This window comes from Humulus lupulus, chromosome 9 (assembly GCF_963169125.1).
Source record: "Humulus lupulus chromosome 9, drHumLupu1.1, whole genome shotgun sequence".
NCBI classification, from domain to species: Eukaryota; Viridiplantae; Streptophyta; class Magnoliopsida; order Rosales; family Cannabaceae; genus Humulus; species Humulus lupulus.
The window spans coordinates 120,397,876-120,421,062 of record NC_084801.1 but is presented as its reverse complement, the minus strand read 5'-3'; the positions used below and the strand labels follow the sequence as shown (position 1 = coordinate 120,421,062).

General features: G+C 37.1%; 2 protein-coding genes and 1 non-coding gene across 3 annotated transcripts; 2 read left to right on the top strand and 1 right to left on the bottom strand.

Moving 5' to 3' along the window:
• Positions 1-17,664: 17,664 nt before the first annotated feature.
• LOC133802995 (small nucleolar RNA R71) lies at positions 17,665-17,771 on the bottom strand. Its single transcript, XR_009877733.1, has one exon. It is a non-coding gene; the product is annotated as a small nucleolar RNA R71 (small nucleolar RNA).
• Positions 17,772-17,952: 181 nt separating this feature from the next.
• Positions 17,953-18,459, top strand: LOC133799986 (uncharacterized). Its single transcript, XM_062237969.1, has one exon. It carries the CDS (start codon positions 17,953-17,955, stop codon positions 18,457-18,459), a length of 507 nt encoding a protein of 168 aa, XP_062093953.1.
• Positions 18,460-18,497: 38 nt separating this feature from the next.
• Positions 18,498-20,306, top strand: LOC133799985 (uncharacterized). The gene is made up of 3 exons (XM_062237968.1): positions 18,498-18,722; positions 18,861-19,173; positions 19,291-20,306. Exons 1-3 carry the CDS (start codon positions 18,498-18,500, stop codon positions 20,304-20,306), a joined length of 1,554 nt encoding a protein of 517 aa, XP_062093952.1.
• Positions 20,307-23,187: the final 2,881 nt, after the last annotated feature.

Here is a 23,187-nt window from a genome sequence, read left to right as displayed (position 1 = left end):
TTGGTCCTCTGAACCATCTCAGGACCTAAATACATCATTTCACCTGTCTCATCCCAATGGATAGGTGATCTGCACTTTCTCCCATAAAGTATCTCATACAGAGCCACTCCAATAGTCACCTGATAGCTATTGTTGTATGAGAACTCAATCAAAGGGAGATACTTACTCCAAGATCCCCCAAAGTCTAGCACACAGGCTCGCAACATGTCCTCCAATATCTGAATCGTCCTCTCAATCTGACCATCTGTCTGAGGATGATAAGCAGTACTAAACCATAACTGTGTGCCCATAGCCTTTTGAAGAGTCTCCCAGAACTTGGAGGTGAAGGTGGGGTCCCTGTCAGATACTATCGACCTTCGAGCCCCATGCGGTCGAACAATCTCCTTCACATATAACTCAGCATACTGCTCCACAGTATAAGTCGTCCTGACTGGTAAAAAGTGGGCGGACTTGGTGTACCTATCCATAATCACCCACACTGAGTCATGTTGTCCCACGGTGTTCGGCAAACCAACCACGAAGTCCATGGCGATATCTTCCCACTTCCACTCCGGAATCCCTAGAGGCTGCAGCAACCCTGCTGGCCTCTCATGTTCAGCCTTGACCTGCTGACAAGTTAGGCATTTGGCCACATAATTCACCACATCCCCCTTCATGCATGACCACCAATACAAAGCTCTCAGATCCTGGTACATCTTTGTCGTACCCGGATGTAAGGAATAGTGAGTGGTATGCAGTTCATCTAAAATCTCTCGCCGGATATCTGAATCCATTTGAACACAGATCCAACCCTTATACTTCAGTAGCCTCATCTCCGAGATAGAAAAGTCCTTAGCCGCTCTGACTAAGACGTTCTCCCTGTAACCCATCAGCTGGGAATCATTCCCCTATGCCTCCTTGATCCTCTCAAGGAGCGTAGACTGAAGAGTGATGTTAGCTAACCGACCAACCACCAACTCTATACCTGCTCTAGTCATCTCCTCAGCTAGCTTATCAGATATCTGTCTCGAACTGAACAGTTGTCTTGGGCCTTTCCGGCTCAATGCATCAGCAACTACATTAGCCTTCCCAAGATGGTATAGGATGTCACAATCGTAATCCTTAACCAACTCCAGCCACCGTCTCTAGCGCATATTCAGATCCTTCTGAGTAAAGAAGTAGTTCAAACTCTTATGGTCGGTGTATATCTCGCACTTCTCGCCATATAGATACTTTATTTCATGTGCTTTTCCCCTCTCATGATTTCTCAGTTCTTCTAGAATAGTTATATCTCCATTACTTTTGCAATAAGGTACTACTAGCTTATTCAAGTTTGGAACCATTTCCAGAATGGTAAAGAACTCATCTAAATCAAATAGCATAATTAAATGCTTAGTAGCTGTTACATTTCAGCTTCTATGGTGGAATATACTATTCTGAAATGTCCAACACATTTCCAGATTAATGTGTTTCCTCCACAGTTTTAGAAACTTATTCTGATATCAATCTTTGAAGATTTCTATCTGATTGAAAATCAGTTCGTACTTTGGGATTTTAGGTCACTGCCTAAATACACAAACATATAATCTCTATAATATTCAAGATACTCAGAAAATCAAGTCCTTATAATTATTCAATGACTCAATCAAACATTAGATTGACAACTACTGACTATTCCCACTGTTTAACAAATGTTAATTTGAACACATAACATTCAATACATTAAACAGTCTATTACTAAGTTGTAGGAATACTTTCTCATGTCCTTCTTTTCTTGTAAAAGAATAAATGGACATTATTCTTTAGATAATATATCCTTCTGACCGGGAAGGCAAAAAGCATTTCTTGGATTTTTGCAAACTAAAGTATTTAAGCTTCTTATCTATATAAGTTGCTTGAGACAGTGCCAAAAGATTGTTCTTTCAATCTTTAAAGATTTGAATGTATAGAACATATTTGGCTTCTTCAAATCTAATAATTAGAAATGTTCAGCTAACCATTTATTTACTTTTGATAATTTCTCTACATCATTCTCAATGATCAGAATGTTATCAACGTGAAGAATAAGAATCACAACAGAATCTTTGATTAAATCAAAGATATTTAAGATTTGATGACTCGTTAAAATCCAAAGGTGGATTTAAGAATCCTTGAAAACAACTTTTATTTCGAATCTTTCTGGTCAAGATCTTCAAACGGTTTTGTCATGTCAACCATTCAGAAAAGACTATTTATACATCCATTTTAATAAATCTCATAATCCATGCAAAAATCAATGGATAAGAATATGTAAACATATTTAAGCTTGGTCACAATAGAAGGTATTTATTCGAATAATAAATTTCTTCTTTCTATTTATAGCTTTCAGCCATTAACTTTACTTTGAACAGTCTATAATTTCCTATATTCTCCTCTTTATCTTGAATATCATGTTGCAAATTGAAGTTTAATGAACTTTAGTTGGACGTTCAGGAGTCCAGAAGTCATAGGAATTCCAAATTCCATTTCTAGATTCATGGTGTTTCAACCATTGTTCTCAGTTAAAATCTTTCATTACATACTAGTATGTGAATGAAACATAGTTAGATTGTGTTAGACACAACCAACTGTACTTTATGTTTGTAATGGAGTAATTACTAACACTCCCACTATAATAAAGCTTTACAGAATTTGTGATATTCTTTGGTTTTATCATTGTTAATTACCAGTAAATCACTAACTTGACTTATAGTCATTATTTCTTAGTACGAGTTAACTAGAAATATAGTGATTATAATAATCATGCTTCATTAAAGTAGCATGTAAGAGATACAAACACTTTTGTAATCTCTTTATGATTATTAAATTATTTTACTAAATAACTTCATGAAAAACTTTCAATTATTCACATAACTACTTATGAATTCCAACTTTTAAGTCTTTGATGATGTACAATCATACATGTACAGAGTATAATAAGTGTAAAAATTATAGAAATAATAAAGACGATAATGATTACTCATTATCTATTTAATCTTATCTAATATGATTATATTCCATTTCCAAAATACTAATGTTGCATAGCATTCTAGTTGTATGTGAGTTGGGTTTGAATTCCAAATTCGAGTTTAGACTTCCTTTTGATCAGATCAAACATGTCTTAATTTTCTTTACTTAGAATGCTGCATGAAAATTTCTAAAAATTTCGTTTGCATTCAACAAAGGAAAACATATCTGAAATAAATGTCAATCAATATTGTCTTAATATTCATTATCTCTTTTAGCTTTGAACACTAAAAGGTTCAACATACATCTTTATGTATTAGTTAAGCGATTATGTGAATTTTGAGCATTTATTAGAGAAAGGGTCTTTTCGGTTAACTTTAATTAATAGACTATATAAACAAGGAGAAAACCAATGAACAGTTCTAATAAAAGATTGTCTTTTATTTATTTTATGTGTCTACTTAATTATAAATCAATCTCAAAAATAATTCACATATATGTTTCACTTAATTGTTGTTGGAATAATATGTATTATTTATTAAATCTATGATTTGCACAATAATGAATAATTCATAACTATCAATATACTCATTGATGAAATAGGTGGAACAAATATATTTTAAAAATAACTGAAATTATTATTTAAAATAAACATTAAACTTGTTCACTCATCATAAAGGAATCTAAAATAAAGTTTCTAGAAAGAATTCTAGAACCAATTTAAAGAAAGAGACTTAATAGAATGTTGAAAAATAAAGATTAAATTCAATGCCAATCATTCCTTGGTCCACCAATCTGCAATCATTTTCTTGTTTCTTTTCCACATTTCTTTCTTTTCTTGAATAATGCGTTCTTGAAAAAAAGATCAAAAAAAATATGGTTTGTGGCATACAAATTCGAATCAACTATTCAAATATATTAAAAAGAGATGAGTAAATCATATTTACCCTTTCTTTTTGCAAACTTCTCAAGTGATCAATAGAGTCTCTTTTGATCTTTTCCCATATCTCGTATGTGGAATCGAGGTCTACATATCTTGATTTAATATCGTTAGACATAGTATTCAGTATGAAATGACGAGCATTAAACGCTTTTAATCATATTCAAACATCTATAATAAATAAATAAATTCGGGTTGGTAACTTTTGGGTATTTCTAGAAAAAATTACAGCACTTGCAAAATATACATGAAAATGTAACCTAGACTAACTACGGCCTGAGGAAGAACCCCTTGATCTCGAGCCTTGAGATGTAGTCTTGTTGAGCCAATGCCACCCTTTTCCATACCCTTTTTTAATTATACAACTTTTAACTATTTTAAACAACCTTTTAAAATAATTAAACTTTGGGTATTAACACTCAAATAGTTCCTAAGGTCCAATTTGAATTTGGGTTATTAAATTCAAAAAATTAAATTAAATTAAACAATTTAAATTTAATAAATTAAAATTAAAAATAATTTTAATTTTAATTTTGGATATTTTAATTAAAACAATTTTAATTATGGAAGATAATAATTAAAACATTTTTAATTAAGGAAAATAATAAAAACTATTTTAATTATATAAATTACCAAATTAAAATCATTTAATTCAATTTCAAATTTTTAATTAATTAAATAATTAAAATTATTTTAGGTAACAACACATTGGGGTTTGCATGACACAAACCCTAGGTGTGTCATCAAGAAGGGGCAGCGGCAAAAGGGTCCGACGACAAGGAGGAGCTTGGCCGGGCACGGTGGTGGCGAGCACACTAGTGGAGGCGGGGTGGAGCTGTACAGTGAGGTTGTACAGATCCCTACTGTAACACCCTACTGCCTTAGAGCCATTACTAAGTGAGTTTAAAATGTGCAATTAACTCGATAATCGAGATTTTAGGGCAAAAATGTAATTAAACCATAATCAGAGTCATAAACTTGAGAATAAACCTTTCATTGAAATTATAAAACATTTAATATTTCGGATCCCAAAAATAAATATTGTTTAGAAATATTAACAACTCAAAAATATATCCAGAGTCGACTAAATGACAAAACTTAAGTTTAGTACAAACATCCCCCAAAAGTACCATTGGTCGTGGCAGCCAGGCAGACCAGACATGTACGCGCCGCTCATCACGCTCACCATACTCAAGGTTGATCGACTTTCCCCTTGTCTTTACCTACACCATAGAGCACCCGTGAGCCGAAGCCCAGCAAGAAAACCCTCACAAGCAGATAATATATGCACATCAAACACTTAACATAAAGTCAAGCCTTCATCAGGCTATACACATACGACCATGTCGTCCCAGGCGCTTTACCAGGCCCTGGGTTCGCGGTCTATACCGTAAGGATATCCCAGGTATCCCTTGGGGTCTCGCCCTAGAAACTTGCACTCTGCGTGCTAAACACTGCTCCCGGCCCCTTGCCGTTCTCGGCCTTCGCCGTTGCCGGCCCTCGCCGTTCCCGGCCATCGTCGTTCCATCATTTATATACACACATAATATACCTAGAAAAATATTTAAACACATATAAATTCAATCAAAGGGCCACACCATGCAACACAGTCATATAGGGCCAAGCCCTGCAACACAAGCTCTATGGGAATAGTAGTTTTCTTACCTGCGTCTCGAGCTTTCCAAGCACCGATGTCCTGAGCACAGTTCCCTAGTCTGAGCCTCGCCGAAACCTTATTCACAACGCATTAACCATATCCACCCGTTGAATTCTATCAATCCGGGTGATAAAATCCATCCTGAGCCTTAACTATTGAATTCCCGAGCCTAAAACTTCTCTAGAACCCAAAAATACACTAAGTGTCGCGGCCCTAGGGACTCATGTCGCGGCCCCCAGCTCAACCCAAGGCCCTGCCTCAAAACAGCCAACACGCGCCGCGGCCCTTCCTGAAGGGCACCGCGGCGCGCCTTCAATTTCAGACGCCCCATGTTCTAAAAGGTCGCGGCTCAGCAAGAACAGCGCCATGGCATGACCCCTCGAGCCCAGAAAACTCACCATTTTCACCTCAAAACCAGCCCAATTAACCCCTGAATCAAGCCAACAATCCAAACTAATCATCACAAAGGTTATACTATAGATTCAGCAACAAAACCCAACAAGAACTTAAGCGAAAAACCTTATCAATCTCAAAATCAATTCTTCACCCAACACACATGCATACTCTAAGAAAAACCAGCAGTTACTCAACAAGTTTACTGAAATTAAAGCTCACCTTAAGATGGAGTGAATCCCTAAATCAATTCTCTAAGCTCTAAGCCTCTAGCTCCCAAAATCCCAGCTGAATTTTCCTTAATCTTTGAGTAATTCTCCAAGGTTTTCCCCTAGCTTCCAAAGAAGAGAAGACAAAAGAGAGATAGAGAAGAGGACAGGGTTGGTTTAGAGCTTTCTGTGGGTTTCCCATATTTGTTTTATTTAACTTAAGTCTATAAGGTTACCTCAAGGCTCGGGGTACCAAAAACGTCCCCGAGGGCAAAATAGTAAATTTCTCCAATATTCCCTCCTAGGAATTCTAACCTCAAATATATCTCCAAATATTTATTTCCATAACCCGATAACCCCATAAAATGTCTAATACCCAAAACTCCCCTCGACTCGCCCCGAGGCTGATTTTCAACCCCATTGCAACTTTCTAACTAGCCGCTCCCTAGAACTGTCTCGGATCGTGCAACACAAATATATCACAATTATTACATTTATGCCCTCAACGGCTAAAATTACAGTCATGCCCCTAATAGCCAGACGGGGCCCACATGCATATTTAATTCACCTAAACATGCATCTCTAATCACATATTCACACAAATTCACATATTATAACAATAATTCACTTATTTCCCTCCAGGCACGCTAATCAAGTCCCTAAGCCTTATTAGCAAATTTGGGTCGTTACACCTACAGTGTACAGATGGCGACCGTACGGATGTACGGACAGGGGGCCCCTCGGGGTGCGTGCCACGGTGGTCAACGGTTATGATGTCGTCTCAATTTTCATGCCAAACTCCATTGAATCCATTACAACAATTTTATAATTTACTTTTCAAAAAATAAAATTATAAAATTCCTATTCCCCAAAAATGGCTTACAATTTTCATCTAGAAATATTTAGAACAATTCCTAAACCCAAAAGCACTATTAAGAATATATCATCATCAATATAAACATCCATACATTCAAATATATATCACATATAATATAAAAATGCACATAATTCCACACAGTAATTAACAATATGCAGGGATTAATAACTGCTCATTATACCAATTGTTGGAAAAACATCTAGAGTTCGCAGGGAAATTGCACAGTGGGCCCGTTGATTAACAACAACAAAATTTCCCGCCGCTCATATAAACAGTTTATACGACCAAGAATACATGCAGGAACCATTAATATACAATATTATTAATCATGCAACATATATATATACACACTCATACATGTATATATATTCATAGATATACACGCATACATATATATATACTCACAACTATATATTACATGCACACGTATACAAATATTTAAGGACAGAAATATTTACCTATTGAAGCCAATCAAATATTCTTGAGTCTTTTTGTATAAATAACGATCTTTCTATCCAACACTTTGAGTACTTAGACCACGATCTTCCGGAGTGTTCTATACACCTTAAGATGTGGGTGGGCACATAGAGAACAAAGGTAGTAATTTAGAAATCACAAGTTTATCTCAACACATGAGTACTTGGATTATGACTTGAGAAATGTCGGAACAATAGGAGAAGAAGAGGAAGAATTTCTTGTCAGATAATTTTCTGAATCTCTTTTCTTCTCTTATTATCATATAATATATATAGGTTGTATATTACATCATTATTCATAAAAATAGTAATAATATAATAATAATGATGATAGGAACTGATTTAGGTAATATCTAACTTACAATTTGAAAAATCTATTTTAAAATTATTAATTAAATAAATAAATAAAAATATGAAAAAACCAATACTAATACTTCATCAGTATCACATGCATGAATGGCACAGTCCTTGGATTGTGTCATGCGTGTAGCATTATTCTCATTCAGAGAATGTTGCATTTTTCCTGTTTTCTTTTATTTATTTATTTATTTATTTAAATAAATAAATCTCTCCCGTAAAATATGGTATCATCTTTTTAAGGAAAAAATCACAACCATAATTCAAATTTAAATATTAAATTCAAATTTTAAATTAATGATCATCATTATCATCATCATTTTAAAAAATTAATAAATCAAAACTATTTTGATTTACCATTTTTATTTTCTTCCACTCAAATAATATAATTAATTTCAAAAATTATTTAATTTATTATTATTATACATTGTACCCTAATTTTAGCTCGAGTCATCCACTCAGTTCGGGTACAAGTGGCAAATAAATATACGGAGAAATAACTAAGGAGATGATATATGTTTATTATCCACATAAGCAACTCTGGTTTCACATGGGCACGTGTGGTGTTAGGCATCCTGGGTTTAACCTGAGCTACAGACATGAAGGTCGGGAAGCACGAGCTCGTAATATTCAAACAGTTGTCGAAGTATGAGCTCGAAGAAATATCATCCAGCTCGTGGTATCTCTAATATTTTGCGTACCTGGGAATCCTTAGACTCTCAGGTATTTTTATACGATTATTTATGACCAACCTGTCATATTTAATGTCTCGGATATTAGGAGAACATTTACTTTATGATCAAATCATATCCTGGTATAAATGGGAATGGTTTATATATTAAATGTAATAAATATGTAAATCTGTGATTGACTCACGCAGTTACCCAAACCTGTCCATGGAATTTCCCTATAAATACTGAGAATATTGGATAGGAAACAGGACAATTATTTTGTAATACTGAAACTTTGCCAAAATAGAGAGAGAAACAACAATAATATAGACTTGTGGACTAGGTGGATTTTAACCACTGAACCACGTAAAAGATTTGTGTTCTTGTGAGTTCATTTCATCTTTCGTTATGGTTTATTACTAAGCACTAATCAACCTTATTATTTCTTAAACACATTGTTGACGAAAAACCGCGTCAACGGTTTGGTGCTTTCGTTGACAGGGAAATTAGTGCTTTCATCAAAATCCCAGTCAAATCTCATCATGGTGCTCACTCACTCAATGCACGACAATGAGATAGAACAGCGTGGTGGGCAGGAGGCCCATCATATCGTTGTTTCAAATGAGCATGGCCCTGAAGTCCAGCAATGTTCGGGAAAGCAACCGGTGGTCACGGCGATACTGGGAGTTCAGTGTCATTACCACTAAATCCAAACCTAGACTACTTAACAGTAGTTGAGTTGGAAAAAATATAGTTAAGAAGCCATCTTGCAAAGGAAAACAGGCACTTGGCTCGGTTACCCCCTCTTGCAACCGACGTTAATGTTGGAAAGAGGCAAAGTGGGTCTCATAAGTCTCGCCAAAATAACCGATCCAAGCCGAGTCAGTCAGTCAGAACTGCCACCTCAAGTTCTGTGCCTATGGTGCGAGATCGCCAGAATCCTCAACCCAGTGGCCCTCATAGGGGTCATTAGTTGGTCAGTCGATCAGTTAGAACCGCGACCCCAAGTTCGGTACCTCCTTCATAAGCACCTAGGAGTACTCATGGCAACCAACAAGGAGGGGCTGGGACAGGCTCACGGAGACAAAATGTTCCAGCAAACCCTCATATGCCACGATCAAATCGCCGGGCACAAAGAGCTAGGAATAATGGGACAGAACAAACGCAACCTAATTTAGTTCGTCCCGATGGGACAAGGATTGCCTTGCCAGTTAGGCATCCCCCGTCACCCATAAGACATCCAATGCCACCTCTTCCTACATGGGACATTCCTGCTTATGGAGACAGCAGGAGAAATTCTCCTCCATCGGCCCATACCTATATCTCACGGACACATGCCAAAAATCTAGATCCTCAGCCTCAACCGCGAGCTATAAGCTTCGCAAATGGAAGTTATTAGACTAAAAGTTATCGAAGTGGTAGGTCCGAGGGCGATCTAAGAAATCATCTAAGTTCGGCACAAAGCCCTCAATACGATCCATAGCCTGAATTCACAGAGAAGAAATTCAGCTCAAGATGAGGGTGTTAATTATACTCGTCAAGAGGGAGGTCCTTCCAAAGTACGTGATAATGGGAATTCCCCACAAAATCAAGCTCGAGCTTGGAGCGAGAACAACCCATCAAACGCGTACGATAGGATGGGAGCTGTTGAACAAACCCAAAATAACCTAGGGACCAAACCCTCAAGAGGCTAGCTCAGATGGAAGAGCAAATGATGAAGCTCCTATCTATAAAAGATAAAGACGATTGCGATTCAGAGGATGAGCTTGAGCTTTTCCCTCCAAATATTGCGGCAACCACATATCCGGTGGGCTTCAGAATGCCACACTTGTCAAAGTTTGATGGAGATAGGGATCCATCTGATCACCTTGGGATGTTTAACACCATGATGATGGCCCATAACATCGGGCCCGATCTAAGGTACATTTTATTCCCCTCAACTCTGATTGGGCCAGCCAAGCAGTGGTTTAAACAATAAAAGAGGCATTTTATTAGCTCGTGGAAGAAGTTTTCTTCTGATTTTAAGAGAGCATTCAGGGCTTCCCAGATAGCTCGGGTCAAGGCTGATTCATTAGCCAATGTAAAGCAGCAGCCTGGTCAACCGTTGAAAGCATATCTAAGTAGGTTTGCCAATGTCGCTGCTCGAGCCAGAGACGCCGACAACAGATCCAAGTTCATGGCAATGAGAATAGGAATCCTTGTTGGAGGCGACTTGTGGCAAGAATTACAAAGAAAAGGAGTTAATATTATGGACGAGTTCTTGGCACGAGCTTAAAGATGGGTTAACCTGGAAGAGGCGCAAGCTTCTGTTGCAGGAACCAGCCAGATCCCTGCCCAACCCGTTGGAGCAATAACGGATGTTGCTACTATGGCTCAAACCATTATCCAGAATAACCAAGGGGGAAATAACAAGAGGAAGGGAAATGGTGAGGGCGATCAGAGCAAAACAAAGAAAAATAAGTCTAGGGAGAAATTCAAACATGTTTACGAAACCTATACCGACCTCACAGATACTAGAGAGCTCATCTTCCTAGCCAATTCTACTTGCCTTCCATGGAAGAAGTCAGAACCATTGAGAAACCAAAGAGTGAAGAGAGATCCTTTGAAGTTCTACCGATTTCACAATGATATCGGTCATAACACTAATGATTGTAGGCAGTTGGAGAATGAGATCGAGACCCTTATCAGGGCAGGGCCTTTAGCCCAATACACCCAAAACTGAATGGTCCCTAGTCAGCCCGCTGGACAAAACCCTCCGTCAGCTCCTAAAGCTCAAGTGAATCAAGTCGGAGTTAAAGAGAATCAGGACGACCCTCCTCCGATAATAGGAGGAGAAATAGCCACCATTTCAGGAGGACCCCATTTGGCAGGCACGAGCAGAGGTGCCCAAAAGAGGTACATTAACAAACTAAATTCCCATAACGGAGTGGAGTTCATCCTGGAACAGCGGTTATCAAAAAACAGCGATTGGAAAAACAACCAATTATTTTTACAGAAGAAGATGCTAGCCATGTCCAGTTCCCACATAACGATCCTTTTGTCATAACCGTTCAGCTCGCCAACCAAAGAGTACGGAGGACACTAGTAGATAACGGGAGTTCTGTGAATCTACTTTTTAGATCCACCTTGGAAAAAATGGGGTTGTCTGTAATAGAACTGAAAGCGACCTCAATGATTCTATATGGATTTTCAAGCGAAGGATTAGCAGACATTAGGACGATCGAGTTAATGGTAACATTAGGAGAAAGCTCGTGAAGTGTCTCCAAGTTACTCGAGTTCGTTGTGATCGACTGTCCAGGTTCATATAATGCAATTTTGGGCCGACCTGCGTTGATGGCATTTGAAGCCAGGACCTCTATCCGCCACCTAGCAATCAAGTTCCCCTCAGCTGCGGGGATATGCACTGTCATAGGCGATCAGCTTGCTGCCAGGGAATGCCATAGCATTTCTATGAAGGGAAAATCACAACCCGGGCAGCAAGCTATGGCCATAAGTGACGGAGGTGAGGAGTCCCGGGAAGTGGAAGACACTTGTGGGATGGAAGAACCTCAAGAAGCAAAGGATAGCGACGTCGTCCCACATGATAACATTGATCCATGAATGGGTGAGGACAGGTCAGAGCTCCAGAAAATTGAGGGCGCTACGGCGCTTATCTCAGAACCAAAAAGGGTATTTTGAACGGTCATTAGTGCTACATCGCTATATTTGTAGCGCTACAGCGCAAGTTCCAGAGAAGAAAAAAAGAATTTTGAAGTTACCAGCGCTACAGCGCTAGTTCCAGAGGAAAAGCACTACAGCGCTATATATGTAGCGCTACAGCGCTATATATGTAGCGCTACAGCGCTCTGACCATAATTTTTTTTTAAAAAAAAACCCAGGGGGTTTCGAATTTCATTTCATTCAGCCTCATTTTTCTTGTTCTTCTCATGTTCTCTCTCCCAAGGCCACCCTAGATCTTCCATTGCAGTTATTACTCAGAAAATTTCACCATACACTCTCCCTTTTTCTTTCATTTTATCGTCTATCTTAGCCTTTTTATCCTTCCCTTGATTTCTTTATTCTCAAACCCATTCCAAATTCCCAATTCAGTTTTTGAAAACCCTAGAAATTTAGAGTTTTAATTTCTTGTTGAAGATCGAAATTTTCAAGGGGTTATACTCATTCCAGCACTAGGGAGTCCATTTCAAGGGTTATTAAGTATTTCCATCCCCTCTTATTCTCAGATTTTTTATGCATTTGGGATTGGATTGCATTGTTGATTGTTGTTGGTGGATTGATTTTTGGGCTGTGATTTGGGGTATTTGGTTATTGTGTTTGTGAGGTTGAGAATCCTGAGTGGTTGTGAAGAGGAAAAGTGTTTAATTTAAGGGGAGGTGCTGTTAAAAATTTTGTATTTTGAGTTGGTGAGAGTGTGGATAATGGCTCCAAAAAGTAGAGTGGGTAGGAATAAGGATAAAGGGAAAGAACAAGCGTCTACTTCTCAAACAAGAGATGATACTGCGGAGCCAAAATATGATGAAACTAGGTTTATTAATTTCCAGGCTCAAGAGCATTATGAGAAATTTGTTAGAAAGCCCTTAATTCCTGAGCATGAGGTGGATTATCAGTCTGACCATTTTCATCATCATATTTTTGAGTTAGTTAGAGCAAATATTGTGGCTAGGAAGTGGGAAGGTGAAAAGTTTGGCACAGGCAAATGTATCATTGGTGTATGAGTTTTACACCAATCTACGGAATAAACACAATGATATAGTTTTGTTCAAGGTAAGCGCGTGCCTTTTTCTGCAGAGGCCATTAATAAGGTGTTTAAGGTCCCACACATAAAACAGGAGGAGGAGGAATACACTAAGTTTTTTAAGGGATATATAGATTATACTACTATGTCTGACAAATTATGTTTTGAAGGTGCTCCTTAGACCTTATCTGGCTCTTTACCAAAAAGTATAGTGTCTTGTCAGCTGAATGTTGAAGCTAGATTTTGGGCCTTCTTTGTTTGTGCTCGATTCATGCCAATAAGTCATGTGTCTGACATGACTAAGGATCGAGTACTTCTCATGTATGCTTTGATGACAGGGATGACTATAAATTTGGGTTCATGGATTAAGGATAATATTGAGTTCATTGAAAAGGGTCATACTACTGGAGGTTTGGGCCATGGATCTGTCATCACCATGTTATGTCTTAAGGCTGGAGTTCCGGAGTTTGTGACTGATATATATCAGTCATTGCAGCAGCCTTTATCGATTATTCTGATGAAGGATTATCCCGAGCCTGTTTTATATGTGCCGCAAGCTAGGAAAAAGGGGAAGCGTCGTGTTGAAGCTGAGGTGGAAGAAGAGACTGATCTAGTGCTGCAAGGCAGTAATAGTGATCAGTGCATGCAGCAGGTCAGTGATAAGTTGGATTATCTTATCCAACAAAATCAATATATGGTTCAACAACAGCACATGATGAATCAGTATATGGGTCAAAGGTGCGAATATGAGGTGAATCATGTGGCTCGTTTGAAAAATCTGGTGAGTTGGTGGTCCTTAAATGAATCGGATCAAACTTATTTTGCGCCACCACCACCATATCCGCCTTATTCTCCATTTTACTCTCCCCCTCTGCATCCGTCATTTGCTGGTTTGCCAGGGCCTCAGCCTTCGCAGTCTCAACCTTTTGAGGGACCTTCGTTTCAGCCGCCACCACCACCATACTGACGTGGCTGGTCAGGTAAGTCTCTATTCTCATTCTTTATATACTTAACATTGGGGACAATGTTCGGTTTTAAGTTTGGGGGAGAGATTTATTTCTTATGTGTTTTTGTTTGTTTTACGGTTTGTTTGTTTTTAATTTTCATCAGTTGTTCGTTTGGAGTCATGTTTTAGAGTATAAATTAAGTTGATAATAATTGCCATTTCAATATGATTGACTGTTTTGTAGTATAATCCAAAGGAAAAATGGATGTGTTTCTAAAAATAATTTGTGTGCTTGGTTAGATTACTTGGTTTTTTTCACTGTGATTTGTTGACATTAGAGATCTATTGCTCATACATTGCAAATGTTATACTTGAGTTATTTTATGCATGTCAAATTTGGATTGTGGATTGAAAAGTTTGAAAAATTCTAGAACTTGCTTGCTTACTATTTGAGATGAAATTTGAAACAGTACACATTTAGGAAAATGATATAGGCAATTTTTGGACTGGTTGTGCCTTTCAAGCTAACCCTATTAAATTTTATCCTTAGTCAACCATTTTGAGCCTTATAACCATTTTCTTGATTAACACATTCTTTTGAGCCTAACTATAAAATGAAATATCATTTACTCTTTTTGACCCATACCATGAGCATGAAAATTATTATATGAGCAGAGTGAATGTGTAATGGGATGTTTGTATTATTTCTTATTAAGGAAATTACTTTTGATTGAGAAAGATATTGAAGAAAAAAAATTAAGAAAAAAAAAAAGAAAAGAAAAGAAAGTGAAAAGTGATTATGCTCCCAAATAATTATTTATTGAAAAATCAAAGTTTGGGGGAGTTTATTGAAGAAAAAAGAAAAAAATATATATTATATATATGTATATTCTCAATCATTGCACAGAAAAGGGATAACAAGGGATGAGTGGTGTGAAATTGTTGGGAAAGCTTGTTTAGTGGAATGCTTGTGGTATGATTAAGCCTAAAATTGTCTCTTCATCTACCTATACCTAAGCCTTTTATTACAACCCTTATAAAGTCCTATTGATTCTTATTTGTGCATTTGTTTATATTAATGGAGAATAGTAAGTAATGCAGGCATATGGACTATTTGAGTTTGTGGTTAGTTTGGTGAGAATTTGATGTGCATAAAGTGGTTCAATTGTCTTATTTGCGAGTTATGAGTAAATGAGTTTTGGTGTTGATAAATTGCAGTGAAATGGTGAAGTGGTTGAGACTAAAAATCTAGATTAATGTTTAAATAACATGATTGTTTTTCCTGCGAATTATATATGCATAACAGTCTTGAGTGTTGAATTGGTTGGTTATGTCAATTTGGTTTGTTAGGTTTGAGTCAAGTTAGATTATTTTACTCGAGGGCGAGTAAAGGGTTAGTTTGGGGGAGTTTGAAAAACGAGTTTTAGTCTCGTTTATGGTCTAGTTTTTAGGGTGTTTTTCGTTAGTTTAGGATTATTTTATTTCGGAATTATGTTCGTTTGTTCATGTTTCAGGTTTTCCATGCTAAATTGGTAAAAAGAGTGAAAAGGAGGGAAAGTGGAACAAAATCAGGTTTTTCGGGATTGATATGTGCAATTTTGGGTGCTGTTAATAGCGCTATCAAGGGAGCATCGTAGCGCTACAAAGGACTTCGATGCATGAATGCTTCTGACTTTAGCGCCACAGCGCTATCTTGAACAATTAATCAGCGCTACAACAAGAGCGCTACAACGCTAGCAAGCAAATTTTCCAGGTGTTCGGGTTCTGACTTTAGCGCTACAGTGCTAGTACACTAAATTTTGAGACATTTTGGCACTGTTAATAGCGCTGGTGACGCGATTTTCTTATTTTAGATGACTTTTTGAAGGGTAATCTGATCTTTTCACTTGGGAACTTTGGAGGGCTATTTAAGAAACATGATGCTGTAGATTTAGGAGGACTGGAAGTTTTATAAACCGTAGATAAAAAGAGGCTGCTGTAATTATTTTCTCTGTTTTTTTTTCATCTGAATTCTGAGGTTAATTTTATGAACAATTATTTGCATTTTATTTTCATCATGGTATTTATGAACTAATTTCTTTTATCTAGGAATCAATGTAGTCACTGAGATTCTATTTAATTTTATTATGAGTTTCTATTGATACTTCTTTTCTATTCTAATCTATATGATGTGTGTTTAATGCTAGTAAATACTTGATCACTATTTGCTTGATTTAATGGTTTTGATTCAAAATTCGAAAGATGAGGATTGAATATGCTATCATTGTATAGACATAGGGTGCATATTGGACGAAAGTACCTGTATGACTTGTGTAGTAATTAGGTTTCCATGTTTAGTGCCTTCTATATGTTCAAGTTTATCACAGAAATGTTGAAAACCTGCATATAGATTGAGATCATATATCTTGAAAAAGAATAGGAATCGATTATATTAACCTACTATTAGAATAGAAAGAAGAGATTTAGAATTGATTATTAAAATTAATAGAATGAACAGTTGATGAAATTAATTCCTAGGTTGTTTTTATTATTGATTCTTAAGTAGTGATTCATTGTTTTGTTTCCAGTTCTTTAATTTTGGTTCATAGTTTATAGGATTTCTTTTATTTTTAATTGTTCACTTAAATTTTAATTAACCAAATAGAATCTGAAAATCAATTAGTGGTACTTGGGAGATAGTCTCTGTGGGACGATATCCGTTCTTACGGAATTTACTACTTGACACGACTACGTATACTTGCGTACAGAAATTACAGATCAAGTTTTTGGCGCTGTTGCTGGGGACTTATATTCCAATATCACAGTTATTGTTATTTGTTCTAATTTGTTTATTTTATTTTATTTAATTTCTATTAACATTTATTTGGATCAAGGTTCTATTGTGTTTCAGGACTTGTTGTTATATGCGAAGCAATAGACAAAAGGAGATTATACAATAGATCGGGAAATTGAAAGAACGTGCAGACAGAACCGGAAAATAAAGAGAAGATTGGAGTTTACCACGGCTGACAATTTGGAAAACGGTGCTAATAATGGTCAAGGGGCTGCAGAAATTCCTAGGGAGCAAGGACCAAGAACATTAAGAGATTATGTACTTCCTACTGTTACAGGAGTGCATTCATGCATTAGACCTCCAACCATTGCTGCCAACAATTTTGAGATTAAGCCAGCCATCCTTCAAATGGTCCAAACAACTGTTCAATTTGGAGGTCTGCCAACAGAAGACCCCAATTTACACATAGCTAATTTTCTGGAGTTATGTGCAACGTTCAAGATGAACGGGGTGAGTGATGATGCTATAAGACTAAGGTTATTCCCATTTTCACTGAGGGATAGGGCGAAGAGTTGGCTGATATCTTTACAGGCGAATTCTATCACTACTTGGGAGGAGTTAGCTCAGAAATTCCTTGCCAAATTCTTTCCTCCAGCAAAGGCTGCAAAGTTAAGGGGTGAGATTAATAACTTTTATCAGTTGGATGGAGAGTCACTGTATGATTCTTGGGAGCGCTTTAAGGAGTTGTTAAGGAAGTTTCCACATCATGGAATAGAAAAGTGGATGCTGGTGCATAATTTTTATAATAGGTTGAATGGAACCACGAGGACAATTATAGATGTCGCATCAAGAGGTGCCTTTATGAGTAAGAGTGCTAATGAGGCATGTGAGCTATTAGAGGAGATGGCGATAAATAATTACCAATGGCCAACTGAAAGGGGACAACCAAAGAAGATGGCTGGAATGATGGAATTGGATGCTATATCCATGCTTACAGCTCAAGTTGCATCCTTGACAAAGCAACTACAAAAGACTACACTCCCATCTCAAGATATGCAAGTTCAAAACCTTTGTGAAGTGTGTGGTACAAACCATCAACCAAACCAATGCCCTGCTATAGATATGAATAATATGCCCATGGAAGAAGTACAAGCTATAGGAAATTTTCTGAGACAACCTAATAACCCAAATTCCATGACCTATACCCCAGCTTGGAAGAACCATCCTAATTTTTCCTGGTCTAACAACCAAAACACTCTCCAACCTTATCCTCCACCTCAGCCACAATATCAACCTGCACAAAATAGGCCACCATATCCACAGCAATATGCACACCAAAATCCTCCACCTGGCTATTATCAACCTACACAAAATAGACCACCTCACCAAATGCCAATGAAACCAGCTGAACCTCAACCTGATTTACTTAACCAATTCATGACTGAACCAAGGCGTCCATAAGAAGTTTGGAGACACAAATAGGGAAATTGGCTACTTTAATGTCGAATAGAGCTCAAAGAAATTTGCCTAGCACTACAGAGGTTAATCCTAAAGAACAATGTCAAGCTATTACTTTGAGGAGTGGAACGAGGTATGAAGGGCCAAAGAAGAATCAGTTGGAAGAAGAAGAAGGTCAGAAGGGAAATACTCAAGGTAAAGAGGAACATACGTTTATTGATGAAAAGGTTACTGAGGACCTTAAGAAAGAAGAGGAGACCCCACCTGTAAGTATTGAGCACCATGTTAGAATTCCATATCCACAAAGGCTTCGCAAGCATAATTTGGATAAGTAGTTTGCAAAGTTTTTAGAGGTGTTCAAGAAGCTACATATTAATATACCGTTCGCAAAAGCATTAGAATAGATGCCCAGCTATGTAAAGTTTATGAAGGATATTCTCTCTAATAAAAGAAAGATGGGTGACTACGAAACAGTGGCTTTAACGGAAGAATGTAGTGCGATTTTGCAAAGGAAACTCCCTCACAAGTTACGAGATCCTGGGAGTTTTACTATTCCATGCACAATTGGGGAGTTTGAATGTAAGCATGCACTTTGTGATTTGGGGGCAAGTATTAATTTAATGCCTTTGTCAGTATTCCGTAGACTTGGTTTGGGGGAAGCTAGGCCAACCACCGTAACATTGCAGCTGGCTGATAGATCTGTGAAGCATCCACGAGGTATTATAGAAGATGTATTGGTAAAGGTGGATAAGTTTATATTTCCAGCTGATTTTATAGTTCTTGATATGGAGGAGGATGAAAATGTTCCTATTATTTTGGGGAGACCCTTTTTAGCAACTGGGCAAGCATTGATAGATGTGCAAAAAGGAGAGTTAAAGCTAAGAGTTCAAGGGGAAGAAGTGGTCTTTAATGTATTTAAGGCTATGACATATCCTAAAACAAGTGATAGTTGTTTCTCAATTGATGTGGTAGAAGAAGTAGTAGGAAGAAAAGAAGTAATTAAGGATCCTCTTGAAATAAGCCTTACAGTTGATGATGTAGATGGTGAGGAAAATGAAGAAGCGATGAGTTATTTAAAGTGGATAAAATCATATGAGCCATGGAGCCATAAGAAATTTGAAGAATTGGGTGAGGGACTGGAAAGACCATTACCATCGATTGTGAAGCCACCTGTTTTAGATCTGAACTTTTTACCAGACCATCTCCGTTATGCTTATCTTGGTGAAAAAGAGACTCTTCCAGTTATAGTTTCATCACTTCTTTCGGAAGAAGAAGAGGAGAAGTTGTTGAGGGTATTGAGGGCTCATAAAACTGTTACAGGGTGGACTCTGTCTGATATAAGAGGAATTAGCCCATCAACAGTTATGCATAGAATTCTCAAAGAAGATGATGCAAGACCGACTATTGATGTTCAACGAAGACTTAATCCGACAATGAAAGAAGTGGTGAGAAAAGAGATTTTGAAATGGTTAGATGCTGGAGTGATTTACCCTATTTCTGATAGTGCGTGGGTGAGTCCAATACAAGTAGTACCTGAGAAGGGTGGTATAACAGTGGTGAAGAATGAAAGTAATGAACTGATTCCAACAAGGACTGTGACGGGTTGGAGGGTCTGTATAGACTATCGGAAGTTAAACAAGGCAACTAGGAAAGATCATTTTCCTTTGCCTTTTATTGATCAAACATTGGATAGGTTGGTGGGGCATAACTACTATTGTTTTCTAAACGAGTACTCAGGCTATCATCATATTGTAATTGCACTGGAGGATCAAGAGAAGACAACGTTTACATGTCCTTATGGCACTTTTGCTTTTAGAAGGATGCCATTCGGGTTATGTAACGGTGTATGATGGCAATATTTTCTGACATGGTTGAGAAGGGGATTGAAATTTTTATGGATGATTTTTCGGTTTATGGGTCCTCTTTTGAATCGTGTTTGAATAATTTGGAGCTGGTGTTGAGGAGGTGTGAAGAGTCGCATTTGGTGCTTAATTGGGAAAAGTGCCACTTTATGGTAAATGAGGGAATTTTATTGGGGCACAAGATTTCTAAGAAAGGCATTGAAGTGGATAGGGCAAAAATTTCAACGATAGAGAATTTGCCACCACCGGTTTCAGTAAAAGGAGTACGGAGTTTCTTAGGTCATGCGGGATTTTATAGGAGGTTTATCAAAGATTTCTCCAAAGTTTCGAAGCCACTGTTCACTTTGTTAATGAATGGGGTTACGTTTGATTTTTATGAGAAGCGTCAACAAGCTTTTAGGATACTTAAGGAGAAATTGATCTCAGCACCTATAGTTGTTGCGCCTCAATGGGATTTTCCATTTGAACTGATGTGTGACGCCAGTAATTTTGCGGTTGGGGCAGTGTTGGGACAAAGAGTTGACAAGGTCTTTAGAACGATTTATTATGCAAGTCGTACCTTGAATGATGCTCAAATGAATTATGCAACTACAGAAAAGGAGTACTTGACACGACTACGTATACTTGCGTACAGAATTCGAAAATCAATTAGTGGTACTTGGGAGATAGTCTTTGTGGGACGATATCCATTCTTACGGAATTAACTACTTGACATGACTACATATACTTGCGTACATAAATTATAGATCGGCCCCATCACATGATATCACGCACTACCCTAAGTTACACGCCTAGGTTTCCTAACAGACCCTTGATATTTAGAGATTCGTGTGTCAGAATGCCAGGCCACTACTTTCCTTAGGAGGCGGTTTAGTGAAAAACCACCCAAGAAGCGTGACCCCTAAGCAACCTGGTTTGAACCCTAAAAACTTTTCATATTATATATCTCGAATGTGTATTTTCTAAATTTTCCATGGTTTACCCAACTTTACCCAGAAATTACCCAGTTTTATGAATGGCGTAGTACTAAAGATATTTTATGACCTACTTATTGAATCTAAGTTGAAGCCTATACGCTAAAAACATTTGGGAAATAGCCTAATATTGATCAATAAAAGAAAAAAGAAAAAAAAGACCAGTAAAAGGAAAATTTCTTCAAAACCAAAAGACGAGGTACTTACAGTATGTTCTTCAATAGAAAGAAGTAGACTTTGCAAGGGAAAGTTCCTGTAAGACTCCTGAGTAATTAGGTGCAACGAACAGTTTTTGGGTTTATCTGAGAAAGAAGAAGGATTCAGAAATACAGAAGAGAGAAAATATAGAAAAATTTCAAATGAAAGGCGGTGAAACCTGAAAATTGCATACCCTATTTATACGTAAACTGCGTAAATTAATTTGGGTCGTCCGATTTGGTTAGAACAAGATCCAACGGTCATGGTTAAATAGACAAAACAGTGGCAAAAAGGTGACAAGACAATTATTGCAGTCCTCAAAACTCGAACAGAGGCCAATTGCAGTACACCACGTGTCCAGTACTCGAGCAGTGGGCAAGCATAGTTTTGTGTAACAGAAGAATAAAAGCCCCTACTATGTAGGTCAGAAAAGATGACGTCACACACGAGCAGGAGCTTCGGGGCAAATGTTGTACCCTAATTTTAGCTTGAGTCATCTACTCAGTTCGAGTACATCTGGAAAATAAATATACGGAGAAATTGTTGGGGTTTTATGCCCTAATTAAAACCCAAATTCTTTGTAATCTCATTTTATTATCAATAAAAGAATAGAAATCATTTTTTGACTGGGTCAATCACTTTCTCACATGTTTTATTTTCATGATTATTTGTTTAATATAAACTTCTATTAAATCTCGAGCATATAGCTAATCATATTTATAGTGACGTAATCACAGTGGAATATAAATATGATTATATGTTCAAAATAAGTTAGTCCTAAGATTAGTCAGTGCACAGGATTTACACTGACTTGCCAATCTACGATATGATCTACTAACACATTACAATGTTATGTTCTTTCCAGAACATTAGCAAAGTAGATAAGATCGGATGTATTTGCTACATCAGACAGGACCGATGTTGACAGTTGATAAGATAAGTAAACATACCGTTATTATCTATTCTAGTCATATCATATAGTTGACCATAGGTCAATTAAATCTCAATTCTGAGTGGTTAGTATTCTAACTGATTATATTATTTGAGTTCTTTGACTTGTTCGTTACCAGCTTACCCTACGAACTAGCCCATACTTACATCTTGGAAACTCGGTAGTATAATTGAGTGGGAGTTTTAATCATAGATATGAACATCTATAGCTTCTGATAAAGAAGTGAAACGATGGTTTCCTTTTAGTTTGGTTCAAGGTTTTAAATGATAGAGATCTCATTTCAGTAATTAAATTAGTTTACTGAAATATCATTTACAAGGAACTAAGTGTTTTAAGGATAAAATGCAATGAGGGGTAAAACGATATTTTAGTCTTATCTCATTGTAGACCGTCTATAGAGGATTGAGTGACAATTATTGTTGTAACAATGGATAATTAATAGCATATCTATATTTGTTATAGAGTGTTCTATGAATTCAAGAGTGCAATTCTGAGTTTATAGTGGAGTCACAAGGAATTAATAAGTTAGTAAATTTATTTGTTAAATTTATGATAACTTATTGGAGCTTGATTTCATAGGCCCATGGTCCCCATTGTACCTTGGATAAAATCATCTAGATAGTCTCAATTAATTGATTTAATTATCAATTAGAATTATCAAAGTTGACCAGGTTAATTTTCGATAGTTTCGCAGAGTTATGTAATTTTGAGAAGAAAAGAGAAATTATGACAGATTTATTAATTA